The 23,835-nt window shown below is 36.2% G+C and overlaps 3 protein-coding genes across 3 annotated transcripts; all 3 read left to right on the top strand.

The window, feature by feature from the left end:
- Positions 1-355: 355 nt before the first annotated feature.
- Positions 356-5,500, top strand: LOC145889488 (uncharacterized). The gene is made up of 13 exons (XM_082980449.1): positions 356-530; positions 608-764; positions 820-875; positions 955-1,046; positions 1,117-1,294; positions 1,856-1,948; positions 2,120-2,224; positions 2,584-2,691; positions 2,747-2,872; positions 3,351-3,470; positions 3,715-3,822; positions 3,955-4,056; positions 4,658-5,500. The coding sequence occupies exons 1-13, from the start codon at positions 395-397 to the stop codon at positions 5,419-5,421; spliced, it is 2,145 nt and encodes a 714-aa protein (XP_082836575.1). The 5' UTR covers positions 356-394; the 3' UTR covers positions 5,422-5,500.
- A 9,842-nt stretch (positions 5,501-15,342) lies between these two features.
- Positions 15,343-21,641, top strand: LOC145889137 (uncharacterized). The gene is made up of 12 exons (XM_082980018.1): positions 15,343-15,384; positions 15,802-15,955; positions 16,057-16,213; positions 16,274-16,320; positions 16,548-16,654; positions 16,719-16,896; positions 18,186-18,269; positions 18,963-19,082; positions 19,392-19,502; positions 20,606-20,731; positions 21,057-21,176; positions 21,550-21,641. The coding sequence occupies exons 1-12, from the start codon at positions 15,343-15,345 to the stop codon at positions 21,639-21,641; spliced, it is 1,338 nt and encodes a 445-aa protein (XP_082836144.1).
- A 117-nt stretch (positions 21,642-21,758) lies between these two features.
- LOC145889764 (uncharacterized) lies at positions 21,759-23,539 on the top strand. Its single transcript, XM_082980794.1, has 3 exons — positions 21,759-21,859; positions 21,992-22,093; positions 22,698-23,539. Exons 1-3 carry the CDS (start codon positions 21,847-21,849, stop codon positions 23,459-23,461), a joined length of 879 nt encoding a protein of 292 aa, XP_082836920.1. The 5' UTR covers positions 21,759-21,846; the 3' UTR covers positions 23,462-23,539.
- The last annotated feature ends 296 nt before the right edge of the window (positions 23,540-23,835 follow it).

A 23,835-nucleotide genomic window follows, 5' to 3' on the forward strand; every position in this document is an offset into this window, starting at 1 on the left:
TTGAACAAATAGCAAAACAAAAAAGGTTGAAAAAATTGCTGTTTACTGAGTCATCCACGGTGGTGAGGACGTAGCCTAGTAGCAAGCGTTGAAGCGTCAAAGCGTCGAATGACGACCCGGCCAACGTCCTATGGCTATAAATAACCGCTAGTTCCCTTTCGAAACCAGACAGCGATGGAACACAGAAGGTAGTTTACCTCTCTCAGTCGGCAGAAGCAAGGTTTGAGGACCGACTTTTGAAAGAGAAGTAATGTATTAGAAATTGATTTATTTAATTTTGTATCAGGCCTACTACTGGCTGTCTGGCTCTATATATTTTTTCCACATTTTACTTAACTATTTTGCCAGTAGCCTACTATGTAAAGTTTTCAAAAATACTGATTAGTAGTTTAATATGGATTTTGGCGAGGTCCTTATACGAATGGTTCGCAAAGCAGGGTGTTTATACGATTCTGCAAACAAGGATTATAAAAACTCAGAAAAGAAAGAAAAAGTTTGGAAGCTAATCAGCAAAAAAACTGGCCAACCAGGTGAATCTTGGTTTATATCACTGATAATAACATGATATGTGATTGGAGGAATAATTATAACTAATTCGTATTTTCAGTGAATATATGCAAGGACAGATGGAAAAGTTTACGTGATCGCTTTTTGAAGGTAAAAAAAGGTTTGGACAGCCTTGAAAAGAGCAGTAAAACTGGTGCAAGACAATGGGTGTATTATAAGGATCTTCAATTCTTGAAGCACCATTTAAGAAACAAACTGTAAGTAGAGCTGTAAATTTGTTTTTGTATTTTCATTTCAATACTTTGTTTGCAGAGTTGTGACCGATTTGGACGTCACGGATTTGGATATGACTGAGTTGTCAGAAACAGGTACCTGCAGCACATTGGTCATTTTTTTGCAGCAATTATATTGGTGAAAGGGAAATCTATGTGTCTTGTTGATTTGTAGAATCAGAAGCAAACGAAGCATTAGAGGAAGAGAGAATGTCGTCTGTCATGGACTTGCCACCTCCTTGCAAAAAGCGTAAGGCTGAACGCCAGGTAAATATGCACTCATAAGAATGTTATAAAAGAATATTATATAAACAGCAATTGCCTATCTTTGTTTTAGGAAAAAACACATAACACAACAACACCAACTCCCACACAAGCTGAATGTGAAGATGAGTTTTTAACTTTTGGAAACTTAGTGGCATGTAAGCTCAGACGTATGCCCAAGAAAAATGCAGACAAGATAATGCCCAAAATACTTGACTGTTTTGTGGAACATGCTGTGGACAAAGTGCCAGGTATGTGAAGTTCAGTTAACAAAACTTACAGCCTTCTCTATGTTTGTAAACCCAATATTGGCTTTTCTACATTTATAAATGTATATATATCCACTAACATTGTATATAACCCTATAGAAAATCAAGTAAAAGACAAAAACATACTGCAATATTCTTTGACTTCAGATTTAATTTTCTGTACCTGTCTGGCACACAATATTTTTCCACTCAAAATCTGAACATTTATTTTTCCAGTAATTTTCCTTACCTATGCATTTGACCAAAGTTGGTTGTTTTTGAAAATAAAGCATTAAATCAAGCAATACCAGTAACATATCTTCTCATGGCCATATACTCTTGCATTTGAGTGCCAACATAGATCCTACAACTAAACTTTACGGACACATTGTGTGGTGGCCACTTTGGGTAATTGGTTACCTGACATGCACAACAGCAATTGTGATTAACATCAAGCAACATTTTTTTGTATTGTAAGTGTTTACAATGCATACAAAACATTTTTCCAGCCAATCCAATGAAAGTTAGTTATTGTTACACATCTTTCTTGCTTTGCAAATACAGATGATACCTCAGTGAATGGTTTCCACAACCCTGTGAACAATAATGGTGGAACTTGTTTCCCTGCACATCAAAGTGTCTTACCACCACAAACAGGTAATTTAATTAGATGAAAGTAAGTGTTATGGATTACTTTGAACGAAAAGTTTATGAAATGTTTGGCATTTTCAATGGGTTAGTTATTGTAAACAGGTTGAAATGTTCGATACTGGCATGCATCTTGGATTAGTTGTAACTTGTAGCACAAATGTTTTTTGTTAATTTTAGTAAGTGCTGGAAATATCAACAACATTCTACAAAATCGAGGAATTCTTCCAAATCATGTCACACGGCAACCCCAGTACACTACACCAAGTTTTCCCACACAAACAGGTATTTTAACGATTGGTGTGTTTCTTTCCATTCTGTGCTTACAGACCTGCTTTATCAATCATCAAGTCTCTCACCGATCCATGTGTAAATTTACTGGAAGTCTTGCAACAAACTAAGTTTTACATTTCTTTAAATAAACAATGGGTGGAATGCAGCAGATAGGAAAGTTTAGGAGCAATTACTTTTCTTTTTTGCATTCTCTAGCCCCTTAAAACTTTAAACCCTTGGTGGTCCACGGACGCCGAGTATGGAACCACTAGTTTAAAATTTATCTACCAATTATAAACTTTTATTTTTTGTTTTAACTTCGGTACAACAAGAGTATTACAAAATAATCATTTCATTCAAATCAAATTTAGGATATACTTCAATTAATGGTGGAGGTCCTACTTATTTTGAAGTTCCTCTTTACCAAAACCATGCAGCACAACAAAACACAAATTCATCAGCTCCACCACAGCAAAGAGGTAGAACTGAAGAAATTTGCATCCTCTCCATATATTATCTACTTCTTGTACATAGATTTTAGTTTCATGAATGATGGAAGTTCCTATAATGCTGTCTCCAATTACCCACCAAGGAATGATCCCATAGTATTCACCATTCCAACACAGCAATCTCTAAATACCGCACAAACGTCACAAACAGGTATAGATTCAACTAAGAATCAAAGTAATGTCACATGGAAATGCAAAAAAGGACACATGGGCATGCATGTGTAGCAAATGTGTATTTCGCATTTTTTTTCTTCTAAGTCTTTTTTTTAAATATTGTGTCAAAGCAAAAACAAGATTTATAACAAGAAAATATGCAGATATTAAGTCAATGTTATAAAACCAACAGAAGTTTTAAATTGCAGTCATCTATAAATCAAAATAGAATATAGGTGTTGCTGATAGAATACAATGCCAACTAGATTCTGAAAAAAATAAGGAACCATTCTTATGCAGTGATATTATTGCAATTTGTCACACAAAAAACTTGGCGTCAATGTCATGTTGACTCTTGTAGTGTGGAGAGTATCGTAATATAAAGAAGTTTTAAATACCTGTTGGTTATGTTTTACTTTTATCATGACTTGATTTTTTTTTATCCTGAGTAATATTTATTATGTTTCCAAATATAGAATTCACTGCAAACCATGTTGAAATGTCTAACAACCCGACAATTTTTGGTGGATCTGAAACAACCAGTGATATTTCTACTATGCAATCAGATGCTGCAAAAGTATTGATGCAACTTTCAGGTAAGTTTTCTTGTAAACAAACACTTAAACTAATTTGTAAATTTGAGTTAAAATTTAACCTTGTTTTGTAACAGTTTTTTTGCACATGATTCTCCATGTATATCTTTTCATATTTTTTAAGGTCCTGTATACATTTTCAAGTGTTTTTGGGAATAGTATTACCACTAAGCCACATACATGCCAATTTTCTTTGTGCTAGCAAGACAAAAACACGAAAAACATATTTTTTTAAAACCTGTTCAAGGTTCTGAAGAACGTTCAGCCTCTTCGAATAGCCCAAGGTTCACTGAACTATTAAATAGTCGACAAGTATATACTGGGAATATTATCCATGGAGCAAAGAAACAAACAGGTAATTTCATTGTTTATTACAAGCCCATTGATTTACATAATACTAATGCAAAAACAAATGCAATATTTTTTCGAATTACAAAACATCACCAAGTGTGTAGCTTAGATTTAGTTTTGTTTAATCACTTTCAAGGCACTGAACAGCATCAAACCTCTTATGATGTAACCCATAATCAGTTTTCAAGTGATGATCAGATAAATGCAGGAAAAGTTGTGCAGGAACAACAGCAAACAGGTACTGAAAACAATTTAAAAAAAACTGTATCTGTTGTTGGTAACCCCTAGGAACAGACTGCTAGCACCCCCGTTTTGAAAACTACTAGTATTGAAACATGAATAAGTTGTTATGCAAGAGGAATGTAGGAATACCATTTAACAGAAATGCAAGCAATGTAAAATGCTTCAAAGGGAGCTGTTGATTATACAGTAGATACAACATTTTATAATTAAATACCACTGTATCGGGAAAGTTCGTGAAAAATGAACATTTAGGACTTTCAAATATCATGTATATATCGTGACAAAAACATACATAGGTTTTACATTTGTTGTTTTATGACATCACAAATAACGGCATTGACGTGTATATTCTGTGATTTTTTACTAAACCAAATCAAAATTCCTTGTCTGGTAAATCGTAAAACATAAAAGATACGAAATTTTAAATTTATTTTTCCAATATGTCCCCCTTTTAAAAAAATACACGTTTACCACTCTTTAGCGCCACTTAAAAAATTCCCCCGAAACAGTGACACTTTGAATAGACCGCCAGGGTATGTGATGGCGGGAGGTTGGATTTATTTTTGTTTAAATTAAATAAATTGTTTTTATTTCAGATAAAAACATCGATTCAACGTTTTTGATCCAAACTTACGTGAATTTGTTGGAAAAACATAAATATTCTGAAGCAAATGAAACAAGAAACCAACTTTCAAGGTTGTTTGAAGGTCGTGGGGAAACTGCGGAAGATTTGGAAACAACTGGATATGAAAAGAGAGAAGAGGGAAAATATTTGGAATCGATTTTATTTTTCGATGTTGCGTCTGAACTTTATGTCAAATGTGATGGAGATGAAGCGGTGAAAGGTGTGTGGAGTTGTGTTAAGGGTTTGTATGTGACATGCAGAGATTTGATGAAAACATGGGATTCGAATCAAAAACTTGAAAACAAACGAATAATTCGTGACCATGTGATCCCACTCATGAAAACGATGAGACTCAAAATACAAAATATTCAAAACGTGGAAGAAGATATTAAATGTGAGAAGCAAGTGTGGTGTTTGCACTGGATTGAATTGAGTCAACGTTCAATCGGAGATTATTCGTCGAGGGAATCAACAATTAAACTTGGACTTGAAATGATGAGGAAACAGTTTGGTGAAAACTCAGCAAAGCATGAAGTGTTCGGAGGTTTGTTACACAACCTTGGTGGTGTTTGCGAGAAAACAAATCGACTGAATGAAAGTGTGGATTTTTATCAAAAAGCAATCCAAGCTTTCAGAATGGCAACAGACATGAGTGAAGAGAGAAGGGAGGAGTTGATTGAAAAAAGTGAAAACAATTTAAGTGAAGTTGAATCAAAACTTGCACAAAGGAAATAATTATGACATCACAAACACAAAATGTGTTTTTGTTAAATATGTTTGAATTATGCATTGTTTATGTAATTTGTATGAAAATGGAAGGTAGCTACCATGCACTTAATGAATTTTGTGATTATTATTTTCATGTCGCTGATGATTTGTAGCTGATAATAAAGAGTAAGTAAATGATGTTGACTTCAAGTGTAAGCTTCAGTAAAGTGAATGCAAGGTATTATGTAAAAATGCAGAATATTATATTTCAGCTTATATATTTCACTTTAGCCAAAGAAAATTAGTGTCCTGGTAAGAGTTTGCTTTTATCTTCAATGAAAGTGCGTAACACCATAAAAAAAAACTATTCAAGTATGAAAAACTTACCAATATATTGGGTAATTCTGTTTGATAAATACGTCATTCGAATGTGCCATAGTTTTTAAGTAGCTTATTTCACATTACTAGCTTTTAGCACATGCATTTGGTGCACCCAATAATAGGTATTATAAAAAAAAAAACTTTAAACAGTGCTAAAAACTGTGCAAAGTAATACAATGGCTAACCTCCTGCAAAGGAACAATTTGGCACATTATGTCTTTGTATCTGGCCTGCTAGGAGTTTGTACAAATGAGACACTTTACAAACAAGGTTTATACTGCAGTTTGATGTAATTTTTGTACACATCACTTACCTAGGCCACATTTTAAAGCATTGTTCTAATTGTCCATTTAAAATGGTTAAAATATGTCAAATATTTGATGATTTTTGGACTGTCAATAGAAAAGTGTGCCCAACCCTACCAGGGCAGAATAACCTTACCCACCATTCCACATGTGCAAGGTAAAAAAATTTTCTGCATGCTATGCAACCAATAGTTCCAAATTACAACGGGTTACTATAGACGATTCCGCTACGAATGCATGTTGATTAAAATACTGCATTTCCATCATGGGTACTGCATATATCAACCCAACTTTTTGGAATGGGAAACTGTTGAAGATTTTTGTAATAAATCTACTGATATCAATCAGAGGTCTTTTGCTTCTGACTAATTAATACAAATCTTGGTTGTGTTGGTTAAACAAATACCTGACAAAGGTTTGAAGACATGGGCATCTATATTCTAGTAAGTTCCAGTGTTTACGTTCTAACAAGCCAATTTTCTCATTTTGGGATTTTGACATCCAGCACCATATTGGCAGTTTGCACCAGATGAAAGTCCTGAAACCTTTCAAAAAACTTAATACACATCTTGAGACTTTTTTGGTGAATATATTGTGCATTGAATCAGTACGATAAATCGAGCATACATTTGAGATGACAGCAGTGCAGATTTGGTGAGATTCGCTGGGGTGAGAGTAAGGAGAAATTTCCATGTTTCTATTTCTACTGCTGGTCCTTGCTACAATTCCTTAATTGAAGTCAATTTATTTTACAAAGGTATAATTTGCACAACAATAAATGGCCAAAACGCAGCACAGTAAAACTTGATTTGCAGTGACAATTCTGGTGTGACAAGTTTGTCTTTTTTGTAAAACAGTTGCACGTTCATATTTTACAACTGCAAACGTCACAAAACCACAATGGCTCATGACGTCACTGTTTACATGTTACGGATGAGTAATTTTCTGTGCAGGGACCCGGGTTTGCAGAGAGAAAACACGCCGTGTATCTGACTCCTATGGCTTTTAAAAAAAACACCCGCACGGGCTACCTTTACGAACTTTTAATTAGCGCAAAAACAAACGACAACACATACCTTAGATAACTACGCGTAAGCACTCAATGCAGCCTTCTCCCCACGATTTTTCTTACAGAGCGCGTAACTTGGGCCTTTTCGCTTAGTTCTCTATATTCCTTCTGTGGCTTACGGCCATCGATATATATACGGTTATTGAGATTACATAAAATAATGAATTCGACAGGATTAATAAAAATGTCGATGTGAAATTAAAACCAAAACCGATTTGCACATATGTTAGAGATTAGCCGATATGTCGGACAGAAACGAAGCGATCAACCGAAAATAACCTATGCGCACGTACGCGAACTAATCAAATTTAACACAAAATGACATTTAATAATAAAGTTTTGCTGCATCTGCCCTTGCTTGGGTTTTGCATTCCAAAGTAATTTTTTGTATGTTCCGCGTCTCAGTGGTTGAAGATTTTTGGAAAACACGACTTTCGCCCTGTTCAAATTCTTCTGTAACATTGCCAACAATGACAAAATATTCTCTGAATTGTCAATGTTTAATGCTCACTGTTCGTAGTTTTCTATTTAACATTTGTATTTTGAAGGTTAACGAAAGCGCCACTCCTACGTCGTACCAGGGTAACCAACTATTGAAACGTCATGAAGTTAACTCCTGGCGTATGCAAGTGTGTAGAATTATCGACTCGCGGCCAAAAATAATCGAAAAATCGACAGGTAGGCCAACAGACCGCATAAGAGAAACAAAAGAATACAGTTTAATGAATAAACCCAAATACATTATTTAATGAAAATTTAAACACTGCAACCGAAAAACAATAAAAAACCATTCAACTGCAACATGGAGAATTTTCCGAATGACAATAATTTATACCAAGCGCGACAAATTAAAAAAAAACGAACCAGGCATAGTCTTCGCTGTGGGTCACAAGTTTGCCAATATCTGAGATATACATTACGATTGCAACCGTCTTATTTCAGTGTTATGTCCTCAGCGTTGAAACGTCATCATGGGTTAAGAAGCTCGCGAAAAAAATTAGGCAGCCCGCGAAACCCATTGTGATGTCATCTTTGTTCGCTCTGCGATTTTGGCCGAAACATTACGGAAAAGGCTTTTGTTTATTATCTATGACACCCAGTCTCAGTGTTGATCGAAAGCATCCTGTCGCAATCACCTCGTAGACGAAGTTATGCCTCTTTGTAACGAAAATTCAAACTAAATCTACAAGAAGTTGTGTTAGCTTTTCAGAAACATGCCAGGCACAGAATTATTGCAGTTTTTCGCTGCTACGTTTTTTTAACCCTGAGAAAAATCAGCGAAGAACCGCGGTCTATAGCCTACTGAGCTATCAAACATACATTGCGTTTTGTTCTCCAGTGAAAATTTTGTGTCCATTTCGTACAATACCATTTTTCACCTTCTCCTCCACCCTCGAAAAAAGCAACTTCAATTATCCTTTGCAAGGATATGCATTGGAACCGCAGTTTCTATGAACGTAAAGTCCCTCTCCGTGGCGCGATTTGTTGCAGTTTCCTGTTTAATAAACCCTCGTCTTCCAGCAAGAGGCATCAGTATACCGCTGTGTGCGAACCTGCAAAATGCACATAAATAATTAAAACCCCAACCAATCCTGTCAGTGCGTGATAAATGAAGCTCTCGGTGAGGTTTAAACTCACGACCCTGGGCTATAACCAGGCCCAACGCGCTACAAACTGAGCTCTCAGTGGTTTCACGGGGTATATTGTGGCCAAAGTACACTGATGTGCAAGCGCACAACTTGTCAGGCGACCTTCACATATACGTAGGGAAACCTGTGCAGTGGGGCAACCACGCCATTCAAATCTCGCTCTGACTTTCTAGGAAAATTTGCTGGAACATTAGCCTACTGCATTATGTTATGCAATGATGGTTGAATATTAACATTAATTTGTTTAATTCTTATAACCCGGGCATCGATTTTTTCCTTTTTCACCATTCTAAGTGTTCACAATATGGCGCCACTGTTCGACACAGGCGGTGTAAAGGAGTGTTTAGTTACCGCGTTACCGGTATGCAGTACCACAAACTTGCCAACTCTATTGTTATTAACCAAAGTCCATAAATTAAACTACTACTGTATATTCTTCTACACAATACTTTTGAATTTATGGAGCCTAACATATCCGTTATACAAATCCTGCTTCTTCAACACCGATCTTCTCAGGTTTAATTTGTTTAAGGTTCAGCACCAATACGCTTAAACTGACCATTGTTTCCAAACATGGAGCATTGTTAACGAAAACACGGTATTGTGACCGAACATTGCCCTGTTACGAAACTAATGCCATTTTTCATTCAATCTGAAGAGATATAGCAGCAAGCTACTTTTTTATCTGTTTTTAATTTAACATGTATTCTAAACTTATGTAGGACTATTATGAAGAAATATACTATGTTTGAGTACAAGAAACGTGTAATAAATAGTAGTATTATTATTTATAGTCTACTTTTATCAAACGTTCTTGTAGCGCAAAAGAACTTGCGATCACTTGTTGGCGTTTCCTTTCCAAGTTTCACCCTTTCGTTGTGTCACGTATCCATTTACGCCACGTTCTTTTTTACCTTTTGTTTTTTCACCTTCCACCTGCTTAGTTAAATGTTTTGTGTCAATTTATATTTTATTCACGAATTGTCTCGAACGCACCAGTCACCGCACGTTGATTTTATATCGCAGCGCTCGCTTCCTCTCACGTGACACGGTTGGGCCAATGACTGGCGAGATAAAAGATAAAACCGGACCAACACGAGACGCTAAGAGAAATCGAGATACGATTTTGCAGGTTGTGATTCGTCTGTGGTATTTTTAAAGTTTTTATGAACAAGATATTATCTAACCGGTCAGACTTGTGGTTAGCCGTGAATGCAGCGTCCTGAGAACCAAGGAAAGCGTTTATTTAAGAAGCTTAACATTTTGGTTGAAAAAAATGTCAGGCCTTTCGCATGCGTTAGTCACCAGACAAACTCTTCATCGCCTTGCAAGAAACGAAAACTGTCACCCTCAGTGTCTTAGATAACAAAATTTTACTTTATTTTGATGTATGTATGTTAATAATCAACTCAATTTGCCCTTTGCCAGAAAAGCGTTGTCCACAACAACAAACATGAAAAGGAATTAAAAGCTCCGTCACAATCTCATAATTTTTTAAACTTTGGTAATTTTGTGGCAGATACACTTAAATCTATGCCCGTTAGTTCTTCTTATAAAGCAATGGCCACAATATTACAGTGTTTAGGTGCTCGTTGTATGAATACTGATGAAGTTTCAGGTACGTAACCACATAAACACTTTTTGCTACAATGTTATTAACAGCTTCAGTTATAGTTTATAGCAGTGTTTCCCAACCGGTGGCACTCGGCGGCATTACATTTGGTATATGAAATTATTGAAAGCATTCAACATCCTTTGAATGACAATGGTCATGTTTTGCATGTCACTACGGCACAGCAATTTGCACAAACCATATCACAGAAGCAAGAAACGGGTATTTTAAAAGTTGAAAATAGTATTGTGAAGTTGGGACACTGTTAAGTCATGTAAGTTTTGTTGACCTCCGGACGCTCATGTTTGGAGGTGGATTTCAAAAGTTACCGATAAACTGTGGATAAAATCTGCCATGCATTTGGGAACAACAGTGTTTTGAGTCGATCCGATATCGAGCCTCCTACTGGGCTGTGATTGCCCAGTAAGGAACTACGCAGTGCGGCGACCCTGTGTTGCGAAAGCATGAAAAACTTCTTCGTCGTGACAGATAAGCCCAGATGTCAAGGCTGTAAAAGCACGGCATGAATCTTTGCACGTGTAAGCTTACACAGATTTGGCTTCGTAAGCATTTAGACAGGCGCGCGCACTCAGTCCGTTTTGGTTGGTCACTGCAACATGAACTATTTGAATTTAAATTTCACAGATACTGCTTGATCAACATGGTTCCTGGCGCAGCACTACCATTAAAAAAATGTACGAATTGAAACAGTATGGGTCAACCAATTAATAAGAATTGTTCTTTTGGCACTTAAGTTACGAGAGATTTTCATTGTCATCAACGTTTCGTTCACCATCCGGTGAGACTTCCTCAGGGTTATGTCACAACAATAATGAATCAAACGTACAATAAAGTTTTAATGTCGAGATGTTGTTTTTCAGAATATGTTGGAAGACGGTGAACTATACGACACTTGCATGTTGATATATACGGTGAATGGAGGATGCTAGTTTTCAAAATACCTTTGTGTGCTGCATTGTTGACTATTATAGTTAAACAGTATTTACAACAAACATGTCCGAAAACGCTGGTTCGGCGTACCAGCTCCATTTCAATGCAGCAGCGACATCATGCGGAAAACGATCCACTATATGCACGGTATAGTAATGAGAGACGAAATGTCAGGAATTTTAAGGACAACAGTTACAATGGGTTCGTAGATAAAGTTACTTCAAGCCACTTTTATAGTAAAAAAATCAATTCAACATCGACGCGAAGTTGAAGTGCTTCAAAAGTATAACCGGATTCGAATAAAAAAGGTACAAAGAGCTTACGTAAAATAAATTTACATCGAAGAGCATAGCTTTTTGGTTAACGTTACAGTTTTACAATGGTGATTACGAGTAAAAAGCTGAAGAACTGTTGACAAAGTTTGTTTATGGATTTTGTTGGGTTAGTGGAGGAACTGTTGCCATGTTAGCCATCATCGTCAGTGTCCATATCAGATTCTGGGTGTGCAATGGGATTCCCAGCGTATGTTGTAAGTTCGACGAAGGCGCGCAACTCCTTGTATCTGAAGACCAGACTTCCACGTTCGTCTCTAATATACACAACCAGATAGGTTTCTTCACCGCGAGCAACGTAATAAGTGCGTACAGGCATATTAAAGCTTTGTTGTTACGCAGCGGTTTAACTACCTGGAAAAATCAAAGTTTTACTTGTTGAATCTGGAAGGAATCACTCAAAGCTGGCTAGTGAGAGGTAAAAAGTTTCGTGCTCAGTGATTTTGAAAATTCCGTGACTTGGCATAACTTATGGGAATAATTCTGCATTATTCGACCTCCAGGAAAAGAATAAACAAACAATAGAAACAAGCCCTCGTAAACCACGTGACTTAAATAGCCAACCCCCTTACAATATTCTTGTATCCTAAACCGGTCGTAGAATGAGTGGCCAAAGCGAAACGTCTGACTGGCAATAATTTCATTCAAATACCACAAACCTATTTCATTCTCTCATATTCGCGTCATTAATTTCGTCATCTTTAACACATGCGCAGGATGTGTAAAAATCATCCAACAACGAAGAGCAAAGCGCTAGTTTGATTATGACGTCATTAAGGGTACTATTCAACTCAAACCATTCGCTTCGAAACGACTACCTACAACAAACTGAAAAATCTTCTGCCTTATTGTGGAGAACTTTATGTCAACGTACGCTCAATCATTTTTACAATTAGCGATTCCTAAAGTTGTTTTGTTTCGTCTGCTCAAACATAACACGTTCTTAAACTGCTATAGTTCTGTGGTAGCATATCCTTAACCGGCACGCATAATATACTAAGCGACTCAGCCCGGATTCCCTTTTTCAGGTTGTATCGAATACGCGATGCGGCGAAATCCGCCAGCAGCAAGTTTGCGTCAAGCGTCGAAAGATACATTACTGAAACGTTTTTGGGTTCTGGTTCAACATACAGGTCCCAATCACAACACTAGAATCTAACCATGAATTAAAAACACATGTGCTGAAAGCAACCCCGTATCTAATTCGCTGCTGTCATCCACATTCAAACAATCTACCAGTAGTGGCGCAGTTACAAATCACAAAGCATTTCAACAAGTGTTCCCCTGTTGTTGTTTCGTCAACTTGCAAAAGCGTTACAACCAGACGACCACAACAATAAAACATCTACTGTCTAAAACAGAACGTGACAACACCTCGCTTGTATATTAGCAATAAATACCCTGGTCATAGCAACTCAATTAAGTTATTTCATCTACACTCACAACACGCCGCTGGATGGTTTTGGTTCACATCGAAAGCAGGCAGGTATATATACACCGGCCACAGCAGCGCGGGTCTGCCTTCTTTGGTAGTTTTCGTCGAACAAAAGATACAGAGCGTTAAGCGTCAAGAGCGCGACTTCGTGTCGCAAATATCAGTTTCGCATGAACCTCACGACAAAGAGGCCAAACTTTCATCTCCTATTTTTTTTGAATTTATTGATGAGGGTACTGGGAAGGAATTTGCGGCATTATGTATAAATATATGCACAAAACAGGTGTGATGCTGGACATAAAGCACACAGGACCCGGGTACGTTTCGAACAAGGTTCAAAAATTTCAGCGACACGAGCAGAGTCGATACGAGCATATGCGAGGCTGTAATCCAAACGCATGGCGTTTGACGCGTTGTTTCATGGTTAGTGTAATTCGGCGACCAACCAAGTCTACCGACGTTGAGTAAACACACTGATCACGTGACGTGCTGGGGTGGAGTCCATCACACGGGGTCGTCGGTTATGTGCTCTTCCGTTATTTTTTATTATTTTTAGATGTTTTGAGGTCTCGTGTTTGCAAGATTCTTTTCACTAAAGTTTGTAATGTTCGGCTTGTTTGTAGATGGGTTTTACTCGCTCAGTGTATTTGGCCACTCATAACTGGAAGTTCAATTTGTCAAAAGTGAATGGAAAAACTTTCCAGGTCAAGTCCTTATTCAAGTGTTTCCAAAATTTCATGAGTAGTATAAAATAACTTTGGACAGGTGTAGATTGCTGCAACTTCTTTTTCCAAGACGTTTGCTTTTCACCGTAAATCAGTGATTCCCAACCTTTTTGTGGTTGCGTGCCACATGGAGGTAAACAACTTCGACGACGCGTATCACCTAATTGAGAAAGTAACCTAGGGGATGACGTAACAAACATTAAGTGATCCCTTACGGTTTTTTTAAATTCAAACTATATCCGCTAAATACGAAAAGGTTGTCGCGTACCACCTGGAATGCCGTCGCATACCACTAGTAGTGCGCGTACCACCGGTTGGGAAACACTGCCATAAATCAAACCATTCCAAACCATATTCCTTGAGCTATGCATTGCCGACTGTTACATCTCCAGACTATCACTGCACCTCCTTGACTGCGACGCAACAATGGTCACTGTGCGTAATAATCCATTTGTAAAATCATTGTTGTGGTTGTTGCTAAGTTCTGTTCATTTTCGTTCGCAACGTTAGAGTATGAGGTGCTCATTGTGACTGAATGAAGTTGTTGTATTTACACCTTAATGCAAAAAGGCATTTGATAAATTGTGAAAATAAAGAACTAATTCACAAAAGTAAACAACATTGTGGTTGTTGTGACCTTGATATACCGTGGTTACGAATTGTTGAATAGGGCGGGACGGTTTGTTTTGACGAAATATATCCGTTACTATAGCCTAGCCCTTGTAGGCCTGGCGTATAAGAGTCTACACTTACGTATATAACTTAATGTGACATATATGGGTAACTGTTTTTTAAAGGCCACGAAAATGATGTAATCTGTAACGTTTGTGGGTACATAGATTTGGGCGATTCTGTTGTTTTGTGCCACGAATTTTTCGCAAGACTTGTACAATCCAGCAGCAAGAAGTAAACTCCAATGCCGCAAGTTTAATTGCCGAGTAACACTTGACGTTCGACGCGGCGTACCATGTGGTAATAGCAGGAAGAAATACAAAAAGACACGACCTGAGGTTCAGCTTCTTTTGGTGTAGGCGGGGCGTGACGAAGCAGCGGGCGAAGAACGCTGTCTGACCTGACATCCTTTATAGGTGTTTGTATTTGACTGCACGCAGTGCTGATGCCATTTTCCTTTCTTTGCAACACAAAACAATATTGTTACGTAAGTCAATGATAAAAAAGAATCACATTGATGGGCAAAATTTTGTTGACAGCAATATGTTGTCGGAATAAAAATATGTTGTTGACTCCAATCGTTTTTATTTTGCATGAAACTTTAATAAGTACAGTCAGCAACAAAATGTTTCGGCATCAAAAATGTTGGTCTTTTGTACAAAATTAGAAAACTACCGGTAAGGAATGTATTCTCCACGTCCAGTGAACAATTGCCACGGGATCACGTGTAAAATAGTTTTCCAGGAAAGGCCCTGCGACGTCATTCCCGTTGGTTGGTTTGTGTGGCGTCAGAAGTCAAACTTGTGAAGAAGAAAACATGGCGCCAGACGTTCGATTGCGAAATAAGGCAACAAATAAGGTACAACAATAAAACACTGGAAGGTTACAACAACAAAAAATGGCGAAAATATTCCGGACTTTTCCATAATATACATTTAACTGTTCTCAATTAATATGTGACAAATATCTAATGGTGATCATGCCAACCAAGCAAAGACTTCCTCTTTTTCGTGACATTCTTGTGTTTACCGTTTAGCTGTTTTACCTAAGATTTTCTGTTAGCCTAACACAAACATTTGTCTGACGTCAACTAAAGCTCGTGAGGTTTTACGATGGAAAGTTTCAGTTCCTCTGTGCGATGAAACATGTAAAGTGTGTTCAATCTGCATAAATACCATTGAGGATTGATACAATTGCTAGCAGCGTGAATTTGTGGTTTGAGTGGATTGCTTAATTTATAGTTTACAGTATTTCAAATAACAAAATTTTTGTTTAGACCCCAAAGTTGTTTATGATGGAGCTTGCTAAGGTGTTAATACCAATGGTTCGCCGTGAGCCATGCTTGTATGATTCTAAACACAAAGATTACAAAGATAAGGAATTCAAAGAAAATGTATGGCTAGAAATTAGTCAAAAAACACATCAATCAGGTTAATTCTTTTGTTGCATTGGCTACTACATTTGTATTTCGTTTTAATTTGTTGTTTACAAAACATTACGTAATATGTTAATTTTATAAAAAAATATTCAGTGGATGACTGCAAGGAAAGATGGAAAAGTCTGCGTGATCGATTTTCAAAAGTAAAAAAAACTATGGATAGAAATAAAAAAAGTGCTAAAGGTAAAACAAGAGTTTGGAAGTACTACAAGGATCTACAGTTCTTACAGGGTCATTTACGATTACCGATGTAAGCTATTTAAAAATTCTATTGTGTTTTGTGAGTGTATAAAATTATGTCTGTTTACAGTATTGTTGACAACCTTGATTCAGACACAACTGAATTTCCTGAAAAAGGTATGTTATATTATGTTTTAGGTTTACAGGTTTTGCAGCCTATAGCTGTATCAGCCACTTTTTCCTGAAAACTCCGAGCGAGATTTAAAAAATCAGTCACCAGACTTCGATATTTTTGCTGTTCGACGCACACGATAATTTTTTTCCCCATGTTCAATCGCAATTACAAAGCAACACCCTGTGTATAATGTTGAAGATAATTTAATTACTTTTGAAATGTTATGTAGAATCTCATGGAAATGAAATGGAAGAGGCAGATATTTCGTGTACATCAACAACTACAAACTCCTCATCGCTTTGCAAGAAACGAAAACTGTCAACCTCAGAGTCGCAGGTAACAAAATTTTGCTTTATTTCATGTATGTATGTTATTATTCAACTATTTGCCCTTTTACCAGGAAAACTTTGATCACAACAATACACATTCAAAGGAATCAAAAACTTATAACTTTTCAAACTTTGGCAATTTTGTGGCAGATACACTTCAATCTATGCCCCTTAATTCTGCCTATAAAGCAATGGCCACAATATTACAGTGTTTAGGTGCTCATTGTATGAATACTGAGGAAGTTTCAGGTATGTAAGATTGTTTTTTTTTAATATTGATAAAAAAGCACTTTGTATTAAATATCTCTGTATAAGAGTGTTTTGTAAGTGTGTAACATAATACACTTTTTGGTACAATGTTATTAACAGCGTCAGTTAGTTTAGTGTTTCCCAACCGATAGTACCACTCATAGGCGCCTAGTCCGGGGGGGGCAGGGGGGGCGGCGGCCCCCCAGGTTTTTCAAAATGGTAACGAGTGGCTTTTGCGCGCGTCTGTCCGCACCATGTTAACTCGTCGCATTCGTAACGTTCGAAGATAAAAAGACCTAAAACAATGCGTTTCTTGCACGACGCACAAAAATCATGTTGACCTAGATTTGCTCGCGTAGCTGACATCGGTTGTTGCAACGCGAGTCTCGCAGTATGATATGCCAACTGGTACTTATTGGTTGTGTAGTAGACCGATCTCGTGCGTTCGTCGTTAACGCCGCCCTTTTGGCTAATACGCCTTATGCGTTGAAATTCAAACACAGTTTTTCGATACTTGATGACGTCATAGTAACAAATTATGACGTCATAATATAGCCGCCCCCCCTGGAAAAATGAAAACTAGGCGCCTATGGTACCCCTAGTGGTACGCAAAAGCATTCCAGGTCGTATGTGAGCGCCTTTCCGTAATTTGTGGATATAGTTCAAATTTAAAAAATTGCAAGTGATCTAAAAATGTTTGTTACTTCATCCCCTAGGTTACTTTGTAATTTTGCTTTACCTCCAAGTGGTACGCAACCACAAAAAGGTTGGAAACCACTGGTTTATAGTGTAGAGTAGTGATGTAATGAAGCTTCGGTTTGCCAAATTTATTCGGCCGAATCTGCGATTTTGATGAAGATTCAGTTTTGGCTGAATAATTTGTTCTGATTCGGACAAAACCAAACTTATATGCTCATGAAAACGTTATGAGATACCAACAATAGCATGTGAACTGTATTAATAATTTCCAATACTTTGAAAGATGATAATATTTTGGGTGCAAATCTTATCTTTTCCGTGTAATTGTGTATCACACAAATTTACAGTCTTAGCATGTACGCTCTCTAACAACATAACCTTAAAGAAATAGAAGCGATGGTGTTCAATGAAGTATTATTGTATTACCCATGCCCGGTACAGGATCGTTAATATAACTTAAAAACTACCACAAAAACTCCTGAATATTTGGTTTCGGCCAGAACCGAACTTAGGACGATTCTGTACATCACTAGTGTAGAATGTCAGGTTATGGGAATTTTTAATATTCTAATGCGTTTTTTTTGTTTAAGGAAACACAACATCCGCTGAGGTTAACACGGATGGTGCAAAGGAAGAACATGCAGCCACCAGACACAATCAGCAACATTATGAAGGTACAAACAACATAAACACATATTTTCGTGACTAGTGTATGAAGATACTGATATACAAAGTTACAAAAATACTGTGCAACCCACAATAGCTTCAACATCCACCTACGACAACACAGAAATCATGTATTTTCTTTTAAATGGTAAGGTAGGACTGCTTGCAGCAAAGTTTTAAGTTTGGCGATTTAAAAAAATAAGCATGTTTAGTATAAATAAGCCCTTTTGTATTTTTGTAAGACTTACTCACAAAACTAAACAAGTGTTTTTGATGATGGTAAATAAATGTGGTCGTCTGGCAATTTGTTTATATTAATGTAACTTGCCTAGGATCTTAAGTTCACAGTTCACTGAGATCTAGATAATTGTCATTTCTTATTTAGACTTTAAAGCTACTTTTGCAAAGCTTGGTTGTAACATAGATATACATTAATTTATAGGGCTCAGAAAATAATTTGCTTTGCCAAAAAAATTCGGACGCTGTATAGGTTTTTTCATTATATTTTTTGATCTTGTAATGTTTAGATTATTTGAATAATGGTGAAAGCATTCAACGTCCTTGGAATGACCTAGAATAATAGTTATGCAAGCGTTTCTTTTCTTATCATAATCAATATAATAATTGTTGTTTAGTGTTAGTTTGCCTCTTATTTGTTTGTTGTATACTTTTGCCTCTAAATATTTGCTTTTCAAATGTAGACACTGCTTTGAACACTGGTAAACCTGAAAGTTACCAGAATTTTGTCAGCAATGCTACAGAAAACTTCATGCCAGCAAATCAATCTTCAGTTAATGCTAATGTTTTACCACCACAAACAGGTATTTCACATTGCTACATTTCTATATGTACAGAAAGGACATTTTGTATCATAAGCCAAATTGAACAACGTTAAATCTTACAGTTGGTTAACATTGAAAATCATGCCAGCATAAACAAGACATGCAAACCGGCTCATTTCGATCTGTGCTTGTTTTTTTTTGGTTTTGTGTTCACAGACACAGATAATATTCCAAAAAAGGAAATTAGCTGATAGGTTTGTCTGCAAATACAGCTATGTAATTTTTCTAAAGTGTAAGATCCATCTCAATGTTAAATTTGAATTGTTTTTTTATTGATATTTAATGCAGGTTTTACTTCAGTGGGCGGAAATTTAAATCTCTTGGCTGGAAACGATGCCTTTACTGCAAACAACTTAACACAGCAACCACAACTTATGCAATTTCTTCCATCAACAACAGGTATTTCAAAAAAATCTTGGAAATTTGGCTAGGTGGTAGAAGAATAAACAATTAAGGCTAAATTTTTGCCTTTTTCGCCATTCTAAGTTTTCGACACGGGCGGCGTGAAACAATGTTGAGTTACTGGCATTCAGTAACATGAACAGACCAATGCCATTGTCTTTAAGACCATAAATTGAATTACTTTAATAACTCAATTATCGGTCATGCCAATCTTGCAGAATTCACATCGATCTTACTAGTTTTCTTTTTTCAATGATTGGCATATAGATGCTGGTGGCAAAGTAATTTAAAAAAATTGGTGCCCGTAGAAGTCATTTAATTGCAAACTGCAAATAATTATTTGGGGAGAAATTTGTATTTTGAGTCACTATTAAACATCAGTATTTAACTGAATGGTTATATAGTGTTGAAAACTTAATGCAGTCATCGTTTGCTATGCTGGGATCCTCATCCAAATTAATTTTGTCTCTTTAGATGGCTAAATAAATGCAACCGCAAATAAATTTTTGAACAAAATCCATGTAAACACCAGCCAACACTTGCTTTAACGTTCAGCGAATAAGCTTGTTATGTTTAGAACTAACCATTTACCAAACACGTAGCATGGTTGCCAAACATGTTGCTTTGTTACGAAACAAAGACCGTTTTTTGTTCAATTGGACGTATTTAAATAGACATATCAGCCTACAACATGCAAGTTATTCTTTTGTTTTGTCGCTATTTCAACATGTATTCTAAACTGATGTAAGTACAAGAATCCTATAATGGAAATAAGCCTGGTCGTTCTCATACGTTAGTTACCAGATACGGCATTTTTACTATTCAACACGCCCGACAATTTTTCTCAAGATGTTTGACACGCAATAAAAAAATGACGCCCTGAACAATAAAGAAAAAAATCTGCATTATTAAAAGCCTTAACTTTCAAGTTCCTTATTGCCAATTTAATCCACATGCTAGATATGTATATTTTTGCGAGCCTCATCAGAGCACTTAATCTACAAGTTAATTTTTGGCATAAGCTTAAATTATAAAAACTACTTCTATCCGCATGTCATTGTATGCATATTTGAAGAGTTATAAATTTCTTTTTTGTGTAGATTCTACTTTCTGTAATGGTGGAAGTTCTTATAATACTGTCACCAGTGTCCCACCCGGAAATGGTTCTTTGATTACCGCTAACCCAACACAACAACATCAGAATACTGTGCAAACTTTACAAACAGGTATTAACTTGAAATTAATAAGCTTAAAGCAAAAGTCACACAGAAATGCAAGGAATAAATTTTCTCCAAAATGGTATAAAAGTATGCAGTGAATTTATTGCAACTTTGTGACACGAAAAAATCTTTATGTTAATTCATTTGTGCAACACCTTTTTCTCATGTCTCTTTTTAGTGTCATGCAATGAGGCCATCAGTCCATCCTAGCAAATTTGTAAAAATCAAAAACTAAGCGAAGAGAATTGACATAGAAAGAAGTTTTTATTCCCTGTTCACCATCTTTTTTCATATTGATATGATGTAACATTTATTGTGTTTCCAAACACAGAATTCAGTGCAAACCATGTTGAAATTCCCAATAACCCAACAAGCTTTGGTGAATACAAAACAAGCAGTGATATTTCTACGAGGCAGTCGGATGCTGCAATAGTGTTGATGCAACTTTCCGGTAAGTTTTCTTGCAAACAAACACTGATTAGTAAATGTGACAAAATTTAACGTTCTTTTGTTTCTTTGTATTTTTTGCACATGAATCTTTATGTGACCCTACCTAGGCCTAAATCTTTTCATTTTTTTTTGTAAATCTGTAAAGTTTTGTACCGTATTCACTTGATTGTAAGCCACAGCTTGTAAAGTTTTTTAACTTATTGTTTCCGCGGTGTTCAATCGAGGGCAGCTTATATTCGAGGGTGGCTGTGGCTCTGAGTTTCAATAAAATTTAACTTTTACTTGCTCTGCCTTACCAGTACGTTTTATCAAACACAGTTATCAGCGTACCTGACAATTTCAATGGACAGATTTATTGACAATTATTGTTATAGGGCACCTAAGGTTGCCTATGACATTTGCATGTGGCTTTAATTCGAAGGCGGCTTATATTAACTTTTTAACACCGTCACAATCCAATCAATAAGCTTATACATTCTCAAGTTTATTTGGACTAGTTTTTTCACAAAATCACCAACTTGCTTAACACTAACATGACAAAAGTATGAAAATATATTTTTGTAAAACCTATTCAAGGTATTGAAGAGCCTGCAACTACTCCCTATAGCCCAAGGTTCACTGAACTATTAAATAGTCAACAAGTATATACTGGGAATATTATCCAGAGAGCAATGCAACAAACAGGTAATTTTATTGTTTATTACAAGCCCATTGATTTACATAACACTATTGCAAAAACAAATGCAATATTTTTTCGAATTACAAAACATCACCAAGTGTGTAGCTTAGATTTAGTTTTGTTTAATCACTTTCAAGGCACTGAACAGCATCAAACCTCTTATGATGTAACCCATAATCAGTTTTCAAGTGATGAACAGATAAATGCAGGAAAAGTTGTGCAGGAACAACAGCAAACAGGTACTGAAAACAATTTTAAAAAAACTGTATCTGTTGTTGGTAACCCCTAGGAACAGACTGCTAGCACCCCCGTTTTGAAAACTACTAGTATTGAAACATGAATAAGTTGTTATGCAAGAGAAATGTAGGAATACCATTTAACAGAAATGCAAGCAATGTAAAATGCTTCAAAGGGAGCTGTTGATTATACAGTAGATACAACATTTTATAATTAAATACTACTGTATCGGGAAAGTTCGTGAAAAATGAACATTTAGGACTTTCAAATATCATATATATATCGTGACAAAAACATACATAGGTTTTACATTTGTTGTTTTATGACATCACAAATAACGGCATTGACGTGTATATTCTGTGATTTTTTACTAAACCTAATCAAAATTCCTTGTCTGGTAAATCGTAAAACATAAAAGATACGAAATTTTAAATTTATTTTTCCAATATGTCCCCTTTTTAAAAAAATACACGTTTACCACTCTTTAGCGCCACCAAAAAAAATTCCCCCCCGAAACACTGACACTTTGAATAGACCGCCAGGGTATTTAATGGCGGGAGGTTGCATTTATTTTTGTTTAAATTAAATAAATTGTTTTTATTTCAGATGGAAACATCGATTCAACTTTTTTGATCCAAACTTACGTGAATTTGTTGGAAAAACATAAATATTTTGAAGCAAATGAAACAAGAAACCAACTTTCAAGGTCGCTTGAAGGTCGTGGGGAAACTGCGGAAGATTTGGAAACAACTGGACGTGAAAAGAGAAGAGAGGGAAAATATTTGGAATCGATTTTATTTTTCGATGTTGCGTCTGAACTTTATGTCAAATGTGATGGAGATGAAGCGGTGGAAGGTGTGAAGGATTGTGTTTGGGGTTTGAGATGGACATGCAGAGATTTGATGAAAACATGGGATTCGAATCAACAACTTGAAAACAAACGAATAATTCGTGATCATGTGATCCCACTCATGCAAGCGACGAGACTCAAAATACAAAATATTGAAAACGTGGAAGAAGATATTAAATGTAAGAAACAAGTGTGGTGTTTGCACTCGATTGAATGGAGTCGAGATTCAATCGGAGATTATTCGTCGAGGGAATCAACAATTAAACGTGGACTTGAAATGATGAGGAAACAGTTTGGTGAAAACTCAGCAAAGCATTTTGTGTTCGGAGCTTTGTTAAACAACCTTGGTGTTGTTTACGAGGAAACAAATCGACTGAATGAAAGTGTGGATTTTTATAAAAAAGCAATCCAAGCTTACAGAACGGCAACAGACATAAGTGAAGATATAAGGGAGACATGCATTGAAGAAAGTGAAAACAATTTAAGTGAAGTTGAATCAAAACTTGCACAAAGGAAATAATTATGACATCACAAACACAAAATGTGTTTTTGTTAAATATGTTTGAATTATGCATTGTTTATGTAATTTGTATCAAAATGGAAGGTAGCTACCATGCACTTGAATGAATTTTGTGATTATTATTTTCATGTCGCTAGTGATGTGTAGCTGATAATAAAGAATAAGTAAATTATGTTGACTTCAAGACTAAGCTTTAGTAAAGTCAATGCAAGCTTTTGGGTAAAAACGCAGAATCTGTTCCATGTCAGCTTGAAGAGAAACCAAATTTAGCCAAAGAAAGTTAGTGTCCTGGTAAGACGTTGCTTTTATCTTTAATGAAAGTAGGTAACATCATAAAAAAAATTATTTAAGTATGGAAAAGGCTGCTGGGAGTT

The sequence above is a fragment of the Ascidia mentula genome, chromosome 2 (genome assembly GCF_947561715.1).
Source record: "Ascidia mentula chromosome 2, kaAscMent1.1, whole genome shotgun sequence".
NCBI classification, from domain to species: domain Eukaryota; kingdom Metazoa; phylum Chordata; class Ascidiacea; order Phlebobranchia; family Ascidiidae; genus Ascidia; species Ascidia mentula.